General features: G+C 45.5%; 1 protein-coding gene and 1 pseudogene across 1 annotated transcript in view; one reads left to right on the top strand and one right to left on the bottom strand.

Annotated features, from left to right (window-relative positions):
- Window positions 1-1,356: 1,356 nt before the first annotated feature.
- On the bottom strand, window positions 1,357-6,424 carry LOC142446022 (serine/Arginine-related protein 53-like; annotated as a pseudogene).
- Window positions 6,425-11,451: 5,027 nt separating this feature from the next.
- Window positions 11,452-19,148, top strand: part of CLMP (CXADR like cell adhesion molecule) — a 133,973-nt gene continuing 126,276 nt past the window's right edge. The window contains exon 1 of the mRNA XM_075546734.1: window positions 11,452-11,830. Coding sequence (XP_075402849.1) covers window positions 11,806-11,830 — 25 coding nt within the window. The 5' untranslated portion in view covers window positions 11,452-11,805. The remainder of the gene's footprint in view (window positions 11,831-19,148) is intronic.

Genomic DNA, 19,148 nt, shown 5'->3' with positions numbered 1-19,148 from the left:
GAGGGTTTTCTTCTGCCAGGAGCCGCCTGTCTGACCTGTGGTCTCCCAGGTTCAATACTTTGCTGGGATGACTCACAGGGAGTGTTATGCTTGTGATTACAGATATATTAGCAAAGGATGGAGGTCAGAATCTACAAAGAGCTCCCATGTCCCGAAGGACATATTACTGTCCCACATGCATCAATGTCTTTTACCAACCAAGGAGCTCATGGGCTATCTAGGGCCTCATGGTATAGTGATTGGACCATCAGCCACTTCACACTTGTTCGGAAGAACAGACCCTTAATTTTTGGTTGAGTTTGGTGAACTGGTTGTTTATATGGCACTTGTAATCAGGGTACTTTTTTTTTGTAAGCAAAACCACCAATTTATTTACTTTTGGGGGAAGCTTGAAAATAAATGTGATCATTTTTAGCTTTAACATGCTCATTATTTGAATATTTAGTTTATTATTGTACCTAAACATTTTCAAAGCGGTGAAACAAAGATTTTTTTAAATGATTTTATTTATTTATTTATTTTTTGCCTCAAGGGATCAGAGGTATATTGTGTAACTCATCGGTGCTCTACTGCACCCTGATTGACTCATCCCTTTCCTGAGACTGCTCGGTAGGGGGATGTTCCATCGTCCACAGATGGGCTTTGAGTCTCCACTCCAACCACCCTCATTCTCACCAATTTTTAAATGATTTTAATACAAGGTCAATGACATCTCATCTTTACAGGCTGTTGTTTGATTCTTACATGTGCATTAACCAAAACTTTACAGAAATGAACATTGGATGTTTTTCAACTTTTACTCAGAAACACTACTGTGCATTATCTATATCAGTATTTTGTGATTAGCTTTATTAAGAGCATAATACTTTCATTCAGTCTTAAATTTCATACTAGTTTCAATATTCACAGGGTTTGCCTGAGTTCAAAGCAACAAATATTCAAGCCAACCTAAATGGGAAAAGAATTAAATGGGATTGATTTTTTATATAATCAGCTAAATTATTTTTTAAATGTTTTATTAGGGCCTCATACAACTCCCATCACAATACACACATACATCAATTGTGTAAAGCACATCTGTACTTTCTTTGCCCTCATCATTTTCAAAGCATTTGCTTTCCACTTAAGCCCTTTGCATCAGGTCCTCATTTTTCCCCTTTCCTCCCCAATCCCCCTTCCCCCATGCGCCCTCAATAATTTATAAATTCTTATTTTGTCATATCTTGCCCTATCCAACGTCTCCCTTCACCCCCTTTTCTGTTGTCCACCCCCAGGGAGGAGGTCACATGTAGATCCTTGTAATCGGTTCCCCCTTTCCAACCCACTCTCCCTCTACCCTCCCAGTATCGCCACTCACACCCCTGGTCCTGAAGGGATCATCCACCCTGGATTCCCTGTGCCTCCAGCTCCTATCTGCACCAGTGTACATCCTCTTATATTTTAAGAGCAGAAAGTTAATTTGGGGGGCTTTAAAAACCTAGACTTTTAATGTTACTATAAATTCCAACATATGCACGTTCCTTAGGCGACAGGACTGCCCATTAGCCTTTCTTGTGGGAGAGCAATTAATCTCTTGAACCATTTCTCCTCAGCTTCTGCTTTCTCAATAAGTAAATTGGGATGGGCAAGAGAATTGTCGCCTTGGTACTTGATCGCAGTACGGATGATGCTAGGGTCTACCTCCTTCTCAGCATGGGGTGGTCAGCCACTACTGAAGGTGGGCCTGATGCTGCCTTTGGAAGCTCCACTGACTTTTTTACCTCTTTGCTTGAGCTGAACGGTTGCTGAACAAAAGAATCACTTTCAATAGCTTTAATTTCTTCGACTCTTTTCACTTGTTCTACCAGGGTGGCTTGATCTTCCTCCTTTTGTCTTTTTTCCTCTTCCTCGTTTCTTACTCTGACTTTCAATGCTTCATCAGCTTGTGCAGCAGCTTCAAGAACCAGTCAGTCTGGCTTTGGCCTGTTCGGCTGGCGGCAGATGTTCCATCTAGTCCAGCTTTGATGTTTCCAGATTCCCCACGTTTGATGTCATGCAATTCCTTGTCCTTTTCCTTATCCCTATCCCTTTCTCTCTTCTTATCTCTGGCTTTACGGCGTTCTCCATCTGGAGATCAACTGCCGGTTCTTCTGTGACGGGATCTTTCACTACTTCCATTATTGGAACAGGGTGAGGTCTTGACCTGGACCTTCTTGTTCTCCTTTTTGAGGGAAACCTCTGAGCTCTGTAAGATTTCCCTCGACCCCTTGATCGACTTGGACTCTATTTTCCTCTTGAGCCATCATAGGAGCTGCTGCTTGATCGATGCCTGCGTCTTGTCTTAAGGATCTGAACGCAACTGAAGACCTCTGACCCAAGATCTCGACTTTGACCTTGATTTCCTCCCACCTTTCTTTCAGCTGTATGTTCTACTGTCTGCAGAACGACTTGAAGATGATCCGTACGGTGCTTCTCTTTTCTCTTACTTCTGCCTTCTTCCTCAGTACCTGATGGCCGCCGTCCGTTTCTATAGGGAGAGCAGCACACCTGGACACGTCCTTGCCGAATAGAGTGCCGCGGCGACCCAGAGCTTGCTTCAGTCTAAGCTCAGCGCCCTCCTGGTTTCAGCGTCCCAGGGTAGCCGCCTACTGTGGAAACGACAAATTCACATTCCTTACTCTTTTTTAACATTCATCTGTACAACAGCATATTCTCAGACAGTGCTCCGTTTGTCATATTTACTTATTCATTTCACAAAACTCATGATACTTCTGATGAAGGACAACATTTTTATTCCTTTGCATTTGGTACCTCAGTAAACAAACATAGAACGTAAAGAGAAAAAGTGCCCCACAAGCAGAAGGTGACACCCTGTCATTCACTTCAGCTTTGCGTTATTGCCCTAAATGCCCCTGAGACAGCATGAGTGCTCAGGTGTTCCCCATGCGTAAAACTCACAGGAAACTGGGACACAAGGCACCAGTAGGAATAGAGCGTTCGTATGGGGGAAAAAAGTTGATGAATTAATTACTTCAGAAACCTTCAAAACTATAAAATTTGTAGAAAATTGCTGATTTGTTGGACTTCCTCAGGGAAAACTAGAAAACATCATAATGACTTTGGAAAAAGGACTAATGGATTGTGAAAATTTAAATGCAAGTTGTAGCCAATTACAAGATAGAGATAAATTACCATTTTTTTTGGAGCCAGCTTGCTGGACTCTTGAAGCAGTGCTCGGTCCACCGAGAGCAGCTGAAGAACAACCGCTTGTCCTTCGTGGCATTTTACATTGGCACACGGACGGGAATGCTTACCAAGAAGTTGTGCAGAACGGTCCAAGAAATTCCCAGAATTATGCAATTTCGGAAAGTGTTCAAAGAGCTTAAGATGTTGTCAGAACCATTGCTCTTAGTTCAGCCGAAGCGGGAAGGAGTTTTTCAAAGATGAACATAAATGACCAGAGAAGTCTTCTGTTTCTAATCTATCAAACACAGTGACTATTGTCTAGTTGGTCTACCTCTGAAGGAATGGGACCCTACACCTACAGTGAAAAAAAGATGGTTAACGGTAAATCGCACAGCCACTGATGCATGTGGAAACTTGAGGCATTGCAAGTGAGGATGCCAAACAAGCAGCAATATGGAAATATCTTAAATAACAGTTTTACTGCGGTTTTTTGTCAGGTATTATTTAATATTTTCATTAATATTTTAAAAACACCTTTTAATAAGTCTGATCTTGTATACCCATTTTATTATTTATATTTGAATATTAATGTATGAAATAATAAACCACCTTTCGGTATATATGTTTGTATTCTTCAGTGGTCATTAGGGCAGCAACCAGGTTGAATGATTTGAATCGTACCACTAATCTAGAGTCTTAAATGTTTGTCTTAAAACAAACAGCCAACTAAGTAAGGTATCAGCTATGTCCACATGGAGGAAGCATCCAAGTCTGTGTGATCCAAGGGTTATAAATTTAAAAATCCAAGACCAGGGGAGGGAATGGTATTAAAGCTTAAGTTCTGAGCACCCAATTTGCAAAGGCTATGGAGGACAGAAATTCCAAAATTCTATTTGCAGGGGTCCTACGTGGATCAAGCCTCCAGTAAATTCTCCATGATCGGCTGTTCTCAACCTGTGGATCATGAATGATCCTTTGGGGGCTGAATGACCCTTTCACAGAGGTCACTAGATTCATCACCATAGCAACATTACAGTGACGAAGTAGCCACTAAAAGAATTTTACGGTTGGGGGGGTCACCACAACATGAGGAACTGTATTAAAGGGTCACGGCCTTAGGAAGGTTGAGAACCACTGCTCTGTGATGCTTGACCAGGGACAGGACTAGCCCTCCAATCAGAAAGAGAGCATCGGAAAGTAGATGAAGGCAGATGTAATTAGGTTAAGATTCAGCACCCTATTATTTGTTGTCTCTGTTTTATTTTGGTAATGTTCTTGGGGTTTGGGGTTTTTTTGGGGGGCGAGGTGGGTTGTGTGTGTTTTTCTGTATATGAAATCCAGGATACGTAAATCTATAGAGGAAGTAAGTGGATTGATAGTTTATTAGAGTTATTGCAGGAGAGGTTGTGGGGGAGGGGTAGAATGGGGAGTTAATAATGAGTACAAGAAAGAAGAAAATATTCTAAAAATGATTGTGGTGATGATTATACAATTCTTCTTTAATATATAAATCATTTTATTGGGGGATCTTACAGCTCTTATAACAATCCACACATCAGTTGTATCAAGTGCATCTGTACATATATTGCCATCATCATCTTCAAAACATTTTCTTTCTAATTGAACACTTGGTAACAGCTCCTCTTTTTTCCCTCCCTCCCACCCTCATGAATCCTTGATAAATTATTATTATTTCATTTCTTACACCATCTGCTTCACTCACATTTATGTTGTTTTCCCCCTGGTTGGGGAGGAAGGGTGATTATTCAATTATTTTAAATATGATTAAATCATTCAATTATATGATATATGAATTATATGTCAATAAAACTCTTAAAATATTCCTATGTGTCTAAAAGAGATGAATAAAATATTTAGAAAGAGATTTTTAAGTGTAAATAATTATAGAACATATGTGTTTAAAAATTTTTCTAGAATCAGAAATTCTATAGGAATTTGAGAGCACACAGAAATAATATGTAACTTAGAACCCTTCATAATTTTGCCTCAAGCTTTCTGTTATAGAGTGTTTTGTTCCAACACCAATTTTTTATTTCTGTCTCCTGAGACCAAAGCTATTCCTAATTCTGTTCTAGTCCAGGAATGGTCCCCCCTCCAATAAGACTCTCCTCGTGTCCTCTCATCTAAAGAAATGCTACTCAAACAAGAAATTGAAAACAGCCCACATGCTCACCAGTAGAAGAATGAAGAAAGAGATTCTGATATGTATACACAATGCAATACTACGCAAAGCTAACGAGCAATAATGAAATCACAAAACACCCCATGACATGGATAGACCTGGAGAACATTCTTCAGAGTGAGGTTAATCATTCACAGAAGGGAAAATATTGTATGAGACCAAAATTATATGAATAAAAACCAAGACAAAGACTTGCATGCCAAATGGAACAGTCTTTGGGGGTTCCCCATGGAGAGTACACAGGATGAAACAACGTACTAAAAGACTGACAGGTATTCACTTGGATGAAAGGGAGGATGCAGTCCATAAGAGGAGAAGAGAAACCAGGAGGGGGATAAAATAAAGTCCAGGAGGGCGGGGGAAATGAGTGATTCGAATTGTTAAGTGTAGAGTCGGTTACCTGAAATGTAAAAACCATCACCATCTAATTCACAAAAAAATATTCATTAAAAAATAAAAATAAATGCTATTCATCATTCCAAGACCGGCTCAAGAATTGTTCTCCCAAAAACCTCCTCAATCACCTTAGCCTGCAGTGCTCCCCCCTGTCTTAGTGTTCCCCAGTGCCAGAATAATTTAATATGGTTCTCAGCTACATATTTTTCTCCTGGTGTTATTGAAACAGCTCACATGTTGACACTTTCTGTCCCACTGACTGAAACGGCCACTTAAGGGTTTAACTGTCACATTTCCCTTTTTTGCTCCCCCAAGGCACCCGGCCAGTCAATGCCAGAAGATACAGAGTAGGTAGGCACCTGCTTGCTAGTTTTAGCCCACAGGTGCATTACTACAGAAAAGAAGAGGGTTTGGATGAAGAGACTGTCATTCCCAGGGCATCAGAGGCCCTCCCCAAGAAATATGTGCCAAATATCTACTGCCTGTAGGGCATCGACTCTAAGCACTCGGAGTGTTTGTGACTCAGTTTCAGCCAGTCTAAGTATTTCCTGTGCGGGTGACTAATGACCTGGAGTAGAAGGCGGCTTGTTACCTTCCGCTTGAGCAGTGCTGATCTAGACACACATCTGCCTACACTCCCACGCACACATCTGTCGTCATGCGCACACCAGCCCCAGAACACTGTTACCAGTTTCATGAGCAAAGCCACCCGCAGTAGTGGAGGAGGGATGGCACTTTAAAACATGTGCAGTCCAATGAACGGAGTCCCAGAGCTCCATGCTTGTGTTAATAGGACAGGTTTGGGGCTGAGAGGCAAGGGTGTACCCTTGTAAGAGATGATGCAGGAAACTTTCTCCTACCCCACTTTCTATGCTCAATGTAAACAGAGCACAATCAATTCAGAAAGCAATCTGTACACAGCAGGATCTAATGGAGTACACCACACACTCAGACTATGCTTGCATAAATTCCTCAAATCAACACTACCTTCAATTCTATGCCATTGGATAGATTCTTGATACTATAAAGGCAACCCTCCTAAGGGAAGGATTGACACGTTTTTTTTGTTTCTCTTGTTTTTGTAAATTGTTTTTGTTGGTGGTGATGATCTAGTTGGTTCTGGTTTTGTTTATTGTTTTTCTCATATGGCTGCCAAAGTAAACCAGAGTCATACCTAACCCAAGGACAAGCAGAAGGATTCTGGGCTCCCATCTAATTCTAGTCCTATTCCGAGAACAGTCAGTTCTCAGAACATGACCCTACTCCTGAAGAAACCACTGGAGATAAGTGTGCTACAGAAAGTGTGGTGACGAAAGCAGATGGTGCCCAGCTATCAATTAGAATAGTGTCTGGGGTCTTAAAGGCTTGTACTCAAACCAGCAGCTGTCTGAGGTATCAACTAAGTCCATACAGAAGAAGCATACCAGTCTGTGTGATCCAAAGATGTCAATTACAAAATCCAAATATGAAGGAAAAAGTATCAGATCTTATATTGTGAACATTCAAGTTGTAGGAAGCAATGGAGCATAGTGGGGACCCAAATTCCATCTGCAGAGTGTCTGGTCAGATTGGGCCTCTCGCAGACATACCCCTCTAGTCACAGGCAAGGGACTCCAACAGCTTCACTATCAGTCAGAGATGATTATAAACTTGATTGTGGTGAATCAAACCATGGCATAATAGGATACTTGATCAGTTGACATCTCTCTTGACCCAAGCTGAATTTGCTCTATGCTCAAATATTTCTCAATTGTTCCAAGAAAGAAATTTCTTCTCTACCTTTTGAAATATTGTTGGTGGTTTTTCTTTCTTACCCTTTATTTTTATCTTTATATTATTGTTGTTTTATTCTTTCTGTTTTCTTTTGGTTTTTTTAATTTCTGTTAGGGCTCTCAGTTTAGGAGTGGATGCAGATAGAGACAATAACCAATACAATGGTTTACCTGGCAGGGGAGGGGGATTGGGGAATGATCAGTGAATGCAGGGGGTGTGAGGGAGCATGAGAACTGATTGTGATGACGTATACGCAGCTCTTTTTAGAAGCAGTTTAACTGTGGAAGTGTATGATATGTATTATATCAATAAAACTACTAAAAAAGACAAAGAAAACAAACTTGACTCATGGTTGCCATGGGTGAAAGAGAAGGTTTTTTTCGTAGGGGGCATTGAGTTCATTTGAATGGTGGTACAATCTGGAGAGGGATACAATAATGGTTGTACAACACGAAGAGTCTAATCAATGGCACTGAATTGTACATGTAGGAGTTGTTAAATTGATAAATGTTTTGTTGTGTATACTTTTGCCAAAATGGGGGAAATAATTATATGAATAACAATGAGTACAGGGAAAAAGAAAATATTCTAAAATTGATTTTGGTAAAGAGTGTATATCTCTTCTTGATATGGTTGAGCTATAGAATTGTATACTATGTGGATAAAGTGACAATAAAACTGTCTTTAAAATTTTGTAAATATAACAGATAAGAGCTCACATTACATGATATCCAGGAACAGGAAAGAGAGTAGCGATACCAAGAAGGTGGGGGAAGGTGGGGAGAGTAGGAGAGGAAGAGGGACCCTATCCCAATGATGGACACGTAACCACCCCCACCACCCCAGGGGGACAAACAACAGGAAACATGAGGGGCAGGAGACAGCAGTCGGGGTAAGATATGAAAATAACAATAATTTATAATTTATCAAGGGGTCATGAGGGTGAGGTGGGGAGAGAGAAAAAAGAAGAGCTGATACTAAGGGCTCAATTGAAAGTAAATGTTTAAAAAATAATGATGGCAACATATGTACAAATATGCTTGATACAATTGATATATACATAGATTCTTAAAAGAGCCCCCAATAAAACGTTCTTTTCATTAAAAAATATTTTTCCCCCAAAAAATACCTCCTCTGGAGAGAAACGAAAAGGACAAAGCAAGTAATAAAAAGTTACCATTTGGAGACTCATGGTGATGAGCATTCAGGTAATCTTTTTTACCATTCGTGCAACTTTTCTGTAAGTTTGAAGTCGTGTTAAAAAATGTTCCTTTGAAAAACAAAAAGAAAACAGCAACAGGAAAAATCACTTTTAAAAGAATTAGCTATTTTTCAACACTTTTTGGATTCGAGTTGTGAGTTTGTCCATTTCCTCTGCTAGATAAGACAAGTAGAATGGAAAAAAAAAGTACTTTATTGTTTAAAAGGGAATAGAAATGCCCAGCATAGCATTGCTATAAGCATTAAATAGAATGATATTCAATAAGAATATGGTTCCTAGTTTTCATTTTTAAAGTAATACCAAACTCCATCCACTTTGTAAGGAGCCCTGGTGGTGTAGTGGGTTACACATTGGACTACTGAGATAGTTAAGGTTTATTGTGCCAACCTGGCTGATAAACACACGTGGGATTAAGTGAAGGGCAGAGAGATAAATGGCTGCATGAGCCTCACTCTTCTAGTTCTCGGGTCCTTGCTTTCTGATGGTTGGACCACGGTATAGCTGCTTTAACCAATTCCGTGCTTCAGCTGGAAAGGCTCACTTCCTGCGAGACATACCTGAGGATGGACCCACCCTGATGCAGCCCTGGGTGCTAGAGCAGTTGTGTGGAGACCACTGCCAGCACTGAGATGCTTACACACTCATTGATTTGGATTTCCTCCTGCAGTCGGCATCATTGCGTGTGTTTTGTGAGATGGAGGAGGACTTTGCAGATTGGTGTCAGACATATAGGCTAATGTTGGACTTGTGGGCTTGGACAGCGCTGGGTGGGGATGCTTTCTTAATGTGCACTTACCCTTTATATAAAACTCTTATACATATGAGTTTCTGTGGATTTGTTTCCCTAGTTTACCCAGACTGACACAGCTACCCAACCACAAAATCAAGAGTTTGTACCCATCCGTCACTCCACGGGAGAAAGACGAGGCTCTCTGCTCCTGTAAAGATCTACAGCCTCAGAAGCCCTAGGGAGCAGTTCTACTCTGTCCCATAGGGTTGCTCTAAGTCACACTAGATTGGGTGGCAGTGGCTTTTATGCACTTTTTATCCGGAACACCTAAACAAGCATCGGGCACAGAAGAAATGCATAGTAAACAGTATTGCGTGGATGAATGAGAGAGTAAATCCTGGAATTCCACTAAAGCAACTTCCCAGCGGATCCCAAGTACCATAACATGTGGCGCTGGTAGTTCAATGGTACTGTTCTCATGGTCCACTGTAGGAGAGGGGATGGACTAATTCCTCATACTGTGATGCTAATGCACCTCAAAAGAAGCCAACTCTCATCTGTCAGTGGAGGCTTGCCAATGTTGCTATGATGCTGAGCAGATTTCAGTGTTGCTTCCAGATTAAGATGCGGAACAAAGGGCTGGCGATTGACTCCCCCCCAAGATTACCAACTAAAACTCCTTGTAGGGTGCAGTGCTGCTCTACCCAATGGAGCACTCCTGGGGTCACCCTGCGTTGAAGAAGACTCACTCACAATTGGTCTAAAGCTCCCGGATTCTAAGACCCTAGGGAGAAGACGAACATTGGGCGAATGCATGGCAGCCTTGGAGTGATGAATCTCTTTTACATATACAGCAAGAACCTTTCTCAGAGCGCCAACTGGCTCCCAATATTAAAATCTGCCTCAAACTACCACTATCCGTTGCCCTCCAGTGGCCCCCAACTCATACTGACGCTGTAGGGCAGATTGGAACTGCTCCTTAGGGGGGTTGAGACTGCAAGTCTTTGGAGAAGCCGACTGTCTTATCTTTCTCTCGCTGAGTGGCGAGTGGATTTGAAACACGGACTTTTCGACGCATAGTCGAAACGCTTAACTCACTGCACCATAGGACTGTTTATATTCGCACCAGTGTGGCTTGGGTCTCAGTGTGGCCGCAAGACTGGCTGCTGCTCATTTCTGAGGGTCCTGTGTGCCCTTGCTGGGGGACCTGTGCACCTTCCTCACTCTCCTTTCTGGCTCCAGCCTCTTCCGTGGGCAGAACGCAGACAGGTAGGCTCTGCAGGGTAGAGCCCGGTCTGCTTCCATCCCTCCTAGGGCCTCCGTGCGCTCCAGGGACCTGCAGGGCTCCGGGTGGGAGCTGTGCTCAGCTCTGCCCCGACGACGGGAGGAAGGGCTACCCTGACACTGCGCCAGGGCCAAGGCCAAGGCGGTTGTCGGAGCGGCAGTCACGTCGGCAGAGTAACAAGCAACTCACCCGGTTGTCTGAACACTTACCAACGGTCTGGTGGTTTCACTGGAACCAAACCAGGCGGAGAAGGGAGAGGCGCCAAGTGGGGATGAGGTGAGGAACAGGACAAGAGAGATGGGAACACAGGGGAGAAGACAAGAGAGGTGCGAGGAGTCAGGAGCGGAGAGCCAAAGAGGCGACAGATTTGGGGGGAATTGCCGAGGCGAGGCACGGACCAGGCCTCATCCCGCTGGCTCTGCCGGATGGAAGGGCCACCGGTTTCTCTGGCACAGCTCGACCCTCCACCCCCAGCCGCCCCACGGCCTCTCGAGGTGCCCAAGCCCCTCTCGCCTCTCTGGGCCCCAAAGTAGCGCCCGGCCGCCGGCCCGCGGGCCACCTCCTGGCTGCCCGGGCCGCACAGCCCCCCCAAAGCTGCCGGGAGGCGGGAGCGAGGGCGGAGAGGGAGGGCGGAGGGAGGGGCTCCGGTGGGAGGCAACCATGTGGTTCCAGTCGCTCTAGGTTTTTTTCCTCGCTTTCTTCACTCCTTTTTCTTCCCAAACAGGGAAAAGTGCCCGGCTACGCGGGGACGCCTTGGCGCCTCGCCTCTCCCACCCTACCCTTAGTGCCCGCTCCGGCCCCGGCGCGAGCTGGTGCGGCGAGTGCAGGCAGCCCCCCCCCCCCCCCCCCGGCGCTGGGCTCGCGGGCCGGGAGTCGGGGGCAGCTCCGCGTCCGCACGTGGCGACTGCCACCCGGTGCGCGCCCCGAGGCGCCGCACCCCGTCGGCCGAAGGGCTGTCCGTGCGCCCGGCCGCCCCGGGACCAGGGAGCGGCTGAGCGGGAAGGCGCCCGCGCCCGCGCCCAGGAAACGGGATGACAGTCCTCCTCCTCCTACTAGGTGAGTGGGTGCCTCTTGAAGGGAGGGTGCTTGCTGCCCGGAGTAAACCCAGCTCTCTCTCGGGGCGACCGCCCCGGAGGGAGCCCGAGACCGCCGTCCCTGCCTCTCGGCCACCGGGGAGCACATCTGGGCAGCCGCGGGCCGCCCAGGCGGCCATCGAAAATGTCTCAAACATCTGGCCCAGGAGCAGGCTGCCGCGCGGTCGACTTTGGCCATCTTGGTGTGGACGATCCTTTTTAGGATGCTGCTTAGTTTCTGGAATATCTGGGAAACTGGGTAATTGGGGGAGGGAAGGGTTATCCAGGAATTTGTGTGCCAGGTTCGTAAGGGCGTGGGGAGCTTTTTTGTTTTAAAGGGGCGCCTCCAGGGCTCAGATGAGAAACAGATGTGTTGGAGGGTAAGAGGAAGGGAATGGGGAAGAGACAGGGTTGAAAGGAGAGGGAAAAGGGACCGAGCCAAGGAAAGCCAAGGGGGTGGAGACGCTGAAAATGCCACAGGGAAGAGAAGGGGGGAGTAAAGAGGAGGGCGGGGATATGAAGCAAAAGGACAAGGTGTGGGAGCCTGAGCAGAGAGTGTGAAGAAGATAGGGAAAGTGGTGGAATGGGGGAGGAGATCTGAGGAATGGACCAGGTGCTTTTCTTCTTCTTCATGAAACAGCCTCTGGGCAAAGCAAGACCCCTCCTGGGCTCTAGACACAGTGGAACACAGGTCACCCGAGGACTGAGACCCCCGGGCACAGGCTGACTAGCCTGGGCTGCCACAGGGTAGGTTTGCCAAGTAGGTACACGTCAACGATGCATGTGGGCAAGAGCCAACTAGAGTCCTAGGCTCCTGGGGCAGGTGAGGCTGTGATTTACCAGTTCAGCTTGGAGTCTGCCCAGAGGAGGATCCAAAGTGAAGCTTTTGGAAGAGCCAGGTCCATGTGGGAGAGTGAAGCCTGCAGTAGACGGCAGGACACTTGAGAACTCATGTTGGCTTAGTGCTAATTTTCCCGGTGACCTTGGATAACTCACTCACCATGCAAGGCTTCAATCTTCTTAGCTCTAAAATAAGAAAACGAGATGGCTTGCAACTCCCTCTAGCTCCAGCAGCCTACAACGCTGGGAAGAAGCACCAGTGTTTACTGAAGAAGCAACAAACGGTCACCCTGAAACAAGTGTTTGCAGGTTCTGTCTCATTGGGGTGAAAATCTTATAAAACAATCAGGGAAAATTCATTCCTCCTTATACCAGCCTCAGACCAGTCACACCAGGTTAAAGAATGAAAGAGGCGGATTAGCCCAAATCATTGCTCAAGTAGGGCCAGCAGAAGAGGCACTGTTTCCCAAGCTCTTTTAGATCCTGGCCAATTATCTCAGTAGAGTTTATGTGCCCACTTGGCATGCCTGGAAGACACCTTTGTCATCTTTACGAAACTACCAATCACCAGATGTTTGGTAGACTCAAACATCGGAGCTGCCTTATTAAAAGCAGCAAACATTTACTAAGGGCTGTATATGTACTCTCTTGTTAATTTGTTTATTCTTCACAGTAATCACATTGACTACCAACTGTTATTATCCTCATTTTACAGTTGAAGACATCAAAATATAGAGAAAGGTCAAGTAACTTGTTCAGTTCTACTTAAAATGAGAAGACATGGGATCTGAACTCAGGTTATCAGCCTCTGGAGAGTATTTCCTAAACTACGATGCAGTACAGCCTCCTTTTAGTATGTAAGGGCTCGTAAAGATATTTTCTGTATCTGTGCTCTCTGTAGAGCATGCGATTTCCGCATGTTACTGCCCTACAGGAGAAATCTGGGGAAAGGAAATGAACCTCAAATTCTCATGCTGTGGATAAGTATCAATTGCTAACTACAAGGTCAGTAGTTCAACCCCACTAGCCTATCCACAGGAGAGAGAAGCTTTCTGCCCCGGTAAAGATTTATAGCCATGGAAATCCTGTATAGGATCATTACACGTTGGAATTAACTCTGGCAGTGGGCTATATATCAGCACTGTGCTGGGCTTAGTCCTCAGTGGAGAGTGACAAGCGACTTTGGCCCCCCCGAGCAATGGAAGTCAGCTCGCGCCGTAAGGTGCAAGCGTTCGTTACAGTCATTTCCTAGCTCGTGAGAAAGGAGAAACTGGCCAAGCCATGATCCAAATAATGCCAGCGATTCATTCGGCCCTCCTCTATTGAGCGCCTATGCTATGGAATCTAAGACTTCATTTTCTGGTGAGGAAATAATTCACTGGGTTGATTACGATAATTACAGAAGATACCTACCTCTCAAGATTTCTGTCTTGGCTTCGTCTCCATAAAATTGTTACAAATGAAAAAAAAAATCGTGTCAAAAGAAAAGAGTACTATTTAAGATTGTGCACACGTGGGGTTCCATCATTCACACCCACTGTTGGTGCCTGAGTCAGACATACTCAGACTCATGATATCCCAGTTGAGTTGATGAAGCTGTTTGAAGAAGTCACTGGGGAGATGAGGTGAGGAAACCAGGAGAGGGACAAGATGGGAGGCCTGACAGGAGATGGGCAAGCCAGGGACGTGCGTCAGAGGGAAGCCCAGAGGGGAAGCAGTCACTCTGAGGCTGGAAAGAAGCCGCACTTACCCCCTGCTATGCAGGGGCATTGGGAGAATTCTCACTCGTGTGGGAGGCCGAGGTTTAATGTACACATTGGTCAGCGGAGGCTTTCTTGTTGCTATGATGCTGAATAGCTTCCAGGCTAAGACAAACTAGGAAGAAGGCCTGGTAATCTACTGCCAACAATCAGACGGTGAATGTTCTATGAATCACAACAGCCCGTGTGCACTTGATAATGGGGACGGCACAGGATGAAGCAGTGTTTCGTTCCGTTCATTGAGCACGGCATCACCAAGATCTGAGGAGCGAGCTGATGGCAGGAATACCACCATGGAGGTCGAGGGGTGAACTAGGGGACCACAGAATTGTGACGTGCTCAATATTCATTGGCTTCATGGACAGGAACCAGATAGTACCTTTTATTGTACAGACTTGCTTGTTATTACCAGATTAATCAACGATCTCTCTTTTGAAGCCCGTGTCAGGTGGAGGAGGATATAGAAGAATCTGATTAAGCAGAAAGTGAACTGGATCAAGGGCTCAAGTAGAAAGAATATATATTGAAAATGATGATGGCAACAAATGTACAAATGTGCTTGATACATTTTGAATGGATGGATGGGGTGTGATAAGAGTTGTACAAGTCCCTAATAAAATGCTTTATTAAAACTTTTTTTAAAAAGAACTTAAGAAAAAGAAAAGAAAGTGAGTTTGGAGAAGCTTTGAATGCATAGCTCTTCAGTCTACTTTGCAATGACAGGTAATGATGACGGCAATAACAACGATAAATCCCAGTAGGGTGATATCTTGTCTCCTCTTGTTTTTGTCTTGTGCTCAGTTGGACAGTGTGCACATGAGTGTGACGCTGCTGAGGAACTAGGACATTTTCAAGAGACAGAGTCAGAGTGTGCCAGAACTAGGGGAAAGCGTGGAGGTGGTCTAAATCAACGGTGCTTAAAATGTTGAGTCCCACACTCCTCTGAGAATCTGATGCAAACCATGAATTTAAGTCCCAGAAAAATGCGTATATATTGCCTACAATTTCTAGGGTTTGTTTGCTCTCCTGATGCCCATTTTGGAATGCAAATTAACCCTTAAAGTGAACATACCCCTTCATTTATCACGGAGAAGAAACCCCAAGCTGAAGAGATTTGGCTTAGGTTATGCTAGCTTAATCGAAGGGCCAACACTGGGACCCCACTCCTATGATCTTCCCCATCACTAGTGCTGACACAGGAAAACATAGCTCCTGTTTTCCAGTTAGTGAGCTGTGCCCCAAGATTGCAGTAGCTCTTCAGATGCTTCCGTCAAAGGAGCCAAATACTGAACAATGGGCGTCAGCGCCTATGTTGAGAAATTTCCTGAAAACTAGGTCAGATGTCGTAACATTTCAATTTAGCCATCCTAATTGGAGAGCCTGCAAACTTCCCTAGTTGCACATGTAATATCTGACTTATTCAGGGAAAAGGGAACTGCATTCGCAAAGCCTTATGCACAGAACAGGGTTGAAAATCAATATCTTGAGCTCATTTCTTCTGCACATGATTGTTGGATTATCCTGGCACATCATCCATTCCATTCTGAGCCTCTGTAAAATGGAGATATTGAGACTAAGGTTTTCTCTTAAGTTCCTCTCCACCACTAACACGATGAGTTTTTCATTCTGAGAATTTGCCCGCTGTTCTGGGTGTGGGTGTGGGTGTTAATGGGAATGGGGATGTGGGTATGGTCTGGAGGTGGGTGTCGATGTGGATGCGGATGATGTGGCCAATGTGGATGTGGATGATGCGGAGATGATGTGGATGCGGATGATGTGGCTGATGTGGATATGGATGATGCGGAGATGATGTGGATGTGGTTGTGGATGATGCAGACGTGGACGTGGATGATGTGAATGTGATGTGATTGTGGATGTGGATGATGTGGAGATGATGTGATGTGATTGTGGATGTGGATCCTGTCTGGATGTAGATGTGGTCTGGTTGCACCTACATGGACATAGGTGTGGTTGTGGGTGTGTGCGGCCTGGACCACATGCACTTCACCCAGCCTGTGTGCTTCTTTCAGACACTATGTACCATGGCAATCATTGGCATACAGGCGCATGTCCCTAAGGGCCACCATAGAGAGCAGCAGTGACGTCTGTCCTGGAACTGCCCTGTGGGTAGCCCGCAGACACCATGCGGGGTCAGAGGAGATGGCCAGATCACCTTGCCCAGGAAGTCTGTGGACTGAAATATCCCCTTGAAGGACCTCATCTTAGCAGATGAGACATCTCGCTCCCATAGACTCCAGTGTGGAGGCTGTCTAGTAGGAAACTATTTGCAACTATTTTTTTTTTAAATTAAGGCATAATTTACATATAATGAAGGGCACATGTTACGTGTTCCACAACACCTTCTGCTATCATTTCTGTGGATGTGAACTGGTTCTTGGGTTCTGAAATGTGAATTGTATAATATTAGCCCATCTGGACATATTATCAGGAGGGACTAGTCCCTGGACAAGGACATCATGCTTGGTAGAGGGCAGCAAAAAGAGGAAGGCCCTCGACCTGATGGGTGGACACAGTGGCTGCAACAGAGAACAGCTGTGTGCCTGGTGCAGGACCTGGCAGTGCTTTGTTCTGTTATACACGGGGTCGCTGTGAGTTGGAATCCATCCACTCGACGGCAACTAGCAACAAACTGCCACCACCCACTCCTGACCTATGAGGACACTGAGAGAAGACTAGATATACAGATGGGCAGAACTAGTTTGCTGGCCCAGTTAATTGCTGCCATCGGTACAGGATTTAGCAATTTACTGAGTACATTATCATACTTCATTCTCAAACCACTCTTTGAGAGCAAATGTCATTTTTATGCCATTTGACATCTAAGTGCCCCGAGGCTTAGTGGTGTAAAGTGGACTTCTCAAGCTCACCCTGTCAGTAAAGCGCTGAGCCGGGCACCAAACAGAGGACCGTTGCTTATAGCCATCGCTGCACCCGTGGTGCGTGGGTTGCTGGTTTCTTCTAGTTAGTCACCCAATTTGCAATGCTCAAAATTACCTCTGTGAAACCTGTGTCCTTTCTGGGGTCAGACAGAAGAGTGATCCCTGATTAGCACGGTCCCAGAGGCTGCCGGTGGGGATGGCATGTGCATTGGGTAGGACTTGTCTTCCATGTAATTTTTTAAGGGAAAGTGCCGTCTTCAGCATTTCTGGCTGATTTGGACTCTAGAAAAAAGAAGATAGGCTGGCCAAGGAATGAAGAAGGAAAAAAAGTCTGGTTGTCTGAACTTTCTGTCTAAATATTGGAAAAATAAAAGTTTATTGTCTTTGGCACCATATAGCCCCAAATGAGGGGGAATGCCGAACTCAAACAACCTTTATCTTGTTAGCCACAGTCCGTCGGAGCATTCTGTGTGTGCAGCCCCTGCCAAAGTGTCGTGGTGACAAGACTGAACGTTGCTTTGTTCCCCTCAAAAGCAGCAGAGAAGCTGGTTCTTTGTGCCCATAGGAGAAAAGAGAAGGAGCATATATTTCAGAATTGCTCCCCAGAAAGCATGTAATATTGGAGGGCTTTCTGAAGAGAAAGGAGCCCTGGTGTTTCAGTGGGTTAAATGTGCTGCTAACTGCAAGGTCAGTGGTTCAAGCCCACCAACCGCTATAAAGGAGAAAGCTGCCTCTCACAGCTCCAGGAAAGATTTATAATCTAGGACCCACTTACAGGGTTGCTCTGAGGCACAGTTGACTCCACAGCTTTGGATGTTCCGAAGAGAAGCAGCAGCTGGGTTCCGAAGAGCCTGGTGGCCCGGGAAGAGGAAGGTGAAGAGGCGGAGGAAGAACAGCAGAGGGGCGGAAACCACAGGCTCCTCGTGTGTGTTGGCACTCCTCTGCGGTGCTGTTTCTTCCTTTACTCACTCACAGTACAATAACTCAGCACTTTCCGTAGTTCAAGCCCTGTCTCAGACCCCCAAGGCCCCAGTACTGCAAAAGATACAGCCCAGCCATCCCAGGACGCATAGGCCAGTGGGGAGCAAATCCAAGAAACCAAACTCTTGGGGAGTAGAAAATATCATCTTTCTCCCTTGAAATGGCTGGTGGTTATGCCCAAGGCATAGCCCACCATGCCACTCGGGAGGCAGCCTCCTACACAAGGGAGTCTAGGTGTATGAACGTGCTGTACTCAAAGGTTTCTGCAAGCTCCAAAGAGGGAGCCGCCGGCTTCTGCGCACTCTAGTGGAGTTAGGGGCTTACTTCTGATGAGGGCCTTCGGGGACTGTGCCTGACATTCCCCCAGCCCTCACATCACTTGCACACTAGCCAGGTTGGTGCTACATAAATAGCTGCATGGCTGATGGATCACCCCATCTTCCTCAGCGGGATTGATTAAGCGGTTTGCGCCCTTGGCGTTCAGCCAGGTACTTCATGGAAGCATCGAGCTTCCTGAGGCCTTTGCCTATTGGAAGGTAAAATTTATGGCCTCCTTCATCACAGCATGCCAGCCACATGCTACCTCCATTTCCTCATCCCACATGGGAGTTATAAGATACATAACTCTATCAATGACTGTGGGTCTCTTGATTAAAAACGGTGGGTCTCAATGGTGTTTCTCTATATGGATACCAAACAGGATAAAGCTGAGAGGATTTTCTGCTCCAAAAGAAAGCCGTTGTATCGAACAGGGCCTCGGCCTCACACATACTCCTACTTCTCTTTGTGAGGAAAAGAGAAACTCAAATCCCTGAGAGGC

The sequence above is a fragment of the Tenrec ecaudatus genome, chromosome 4, assembly GCF_050624435.1.
Source record: "Tenrec ecaudatus isolate mTenEca1 chromosome 4, mTenEca1.hap1, whole genome shotgun sequence".
Taxonomy (NCBI): Eukaryota; Metazoa; Chordata; class Mammalia; order Afrosoricida; family Tenrecidae; genus Tenrec; species Tenrec ecaudatus.
Note: the sequence above shows the minus strand (reverse complement) of the source record. Positions and strands in the feature narration are given on the sequence as shown.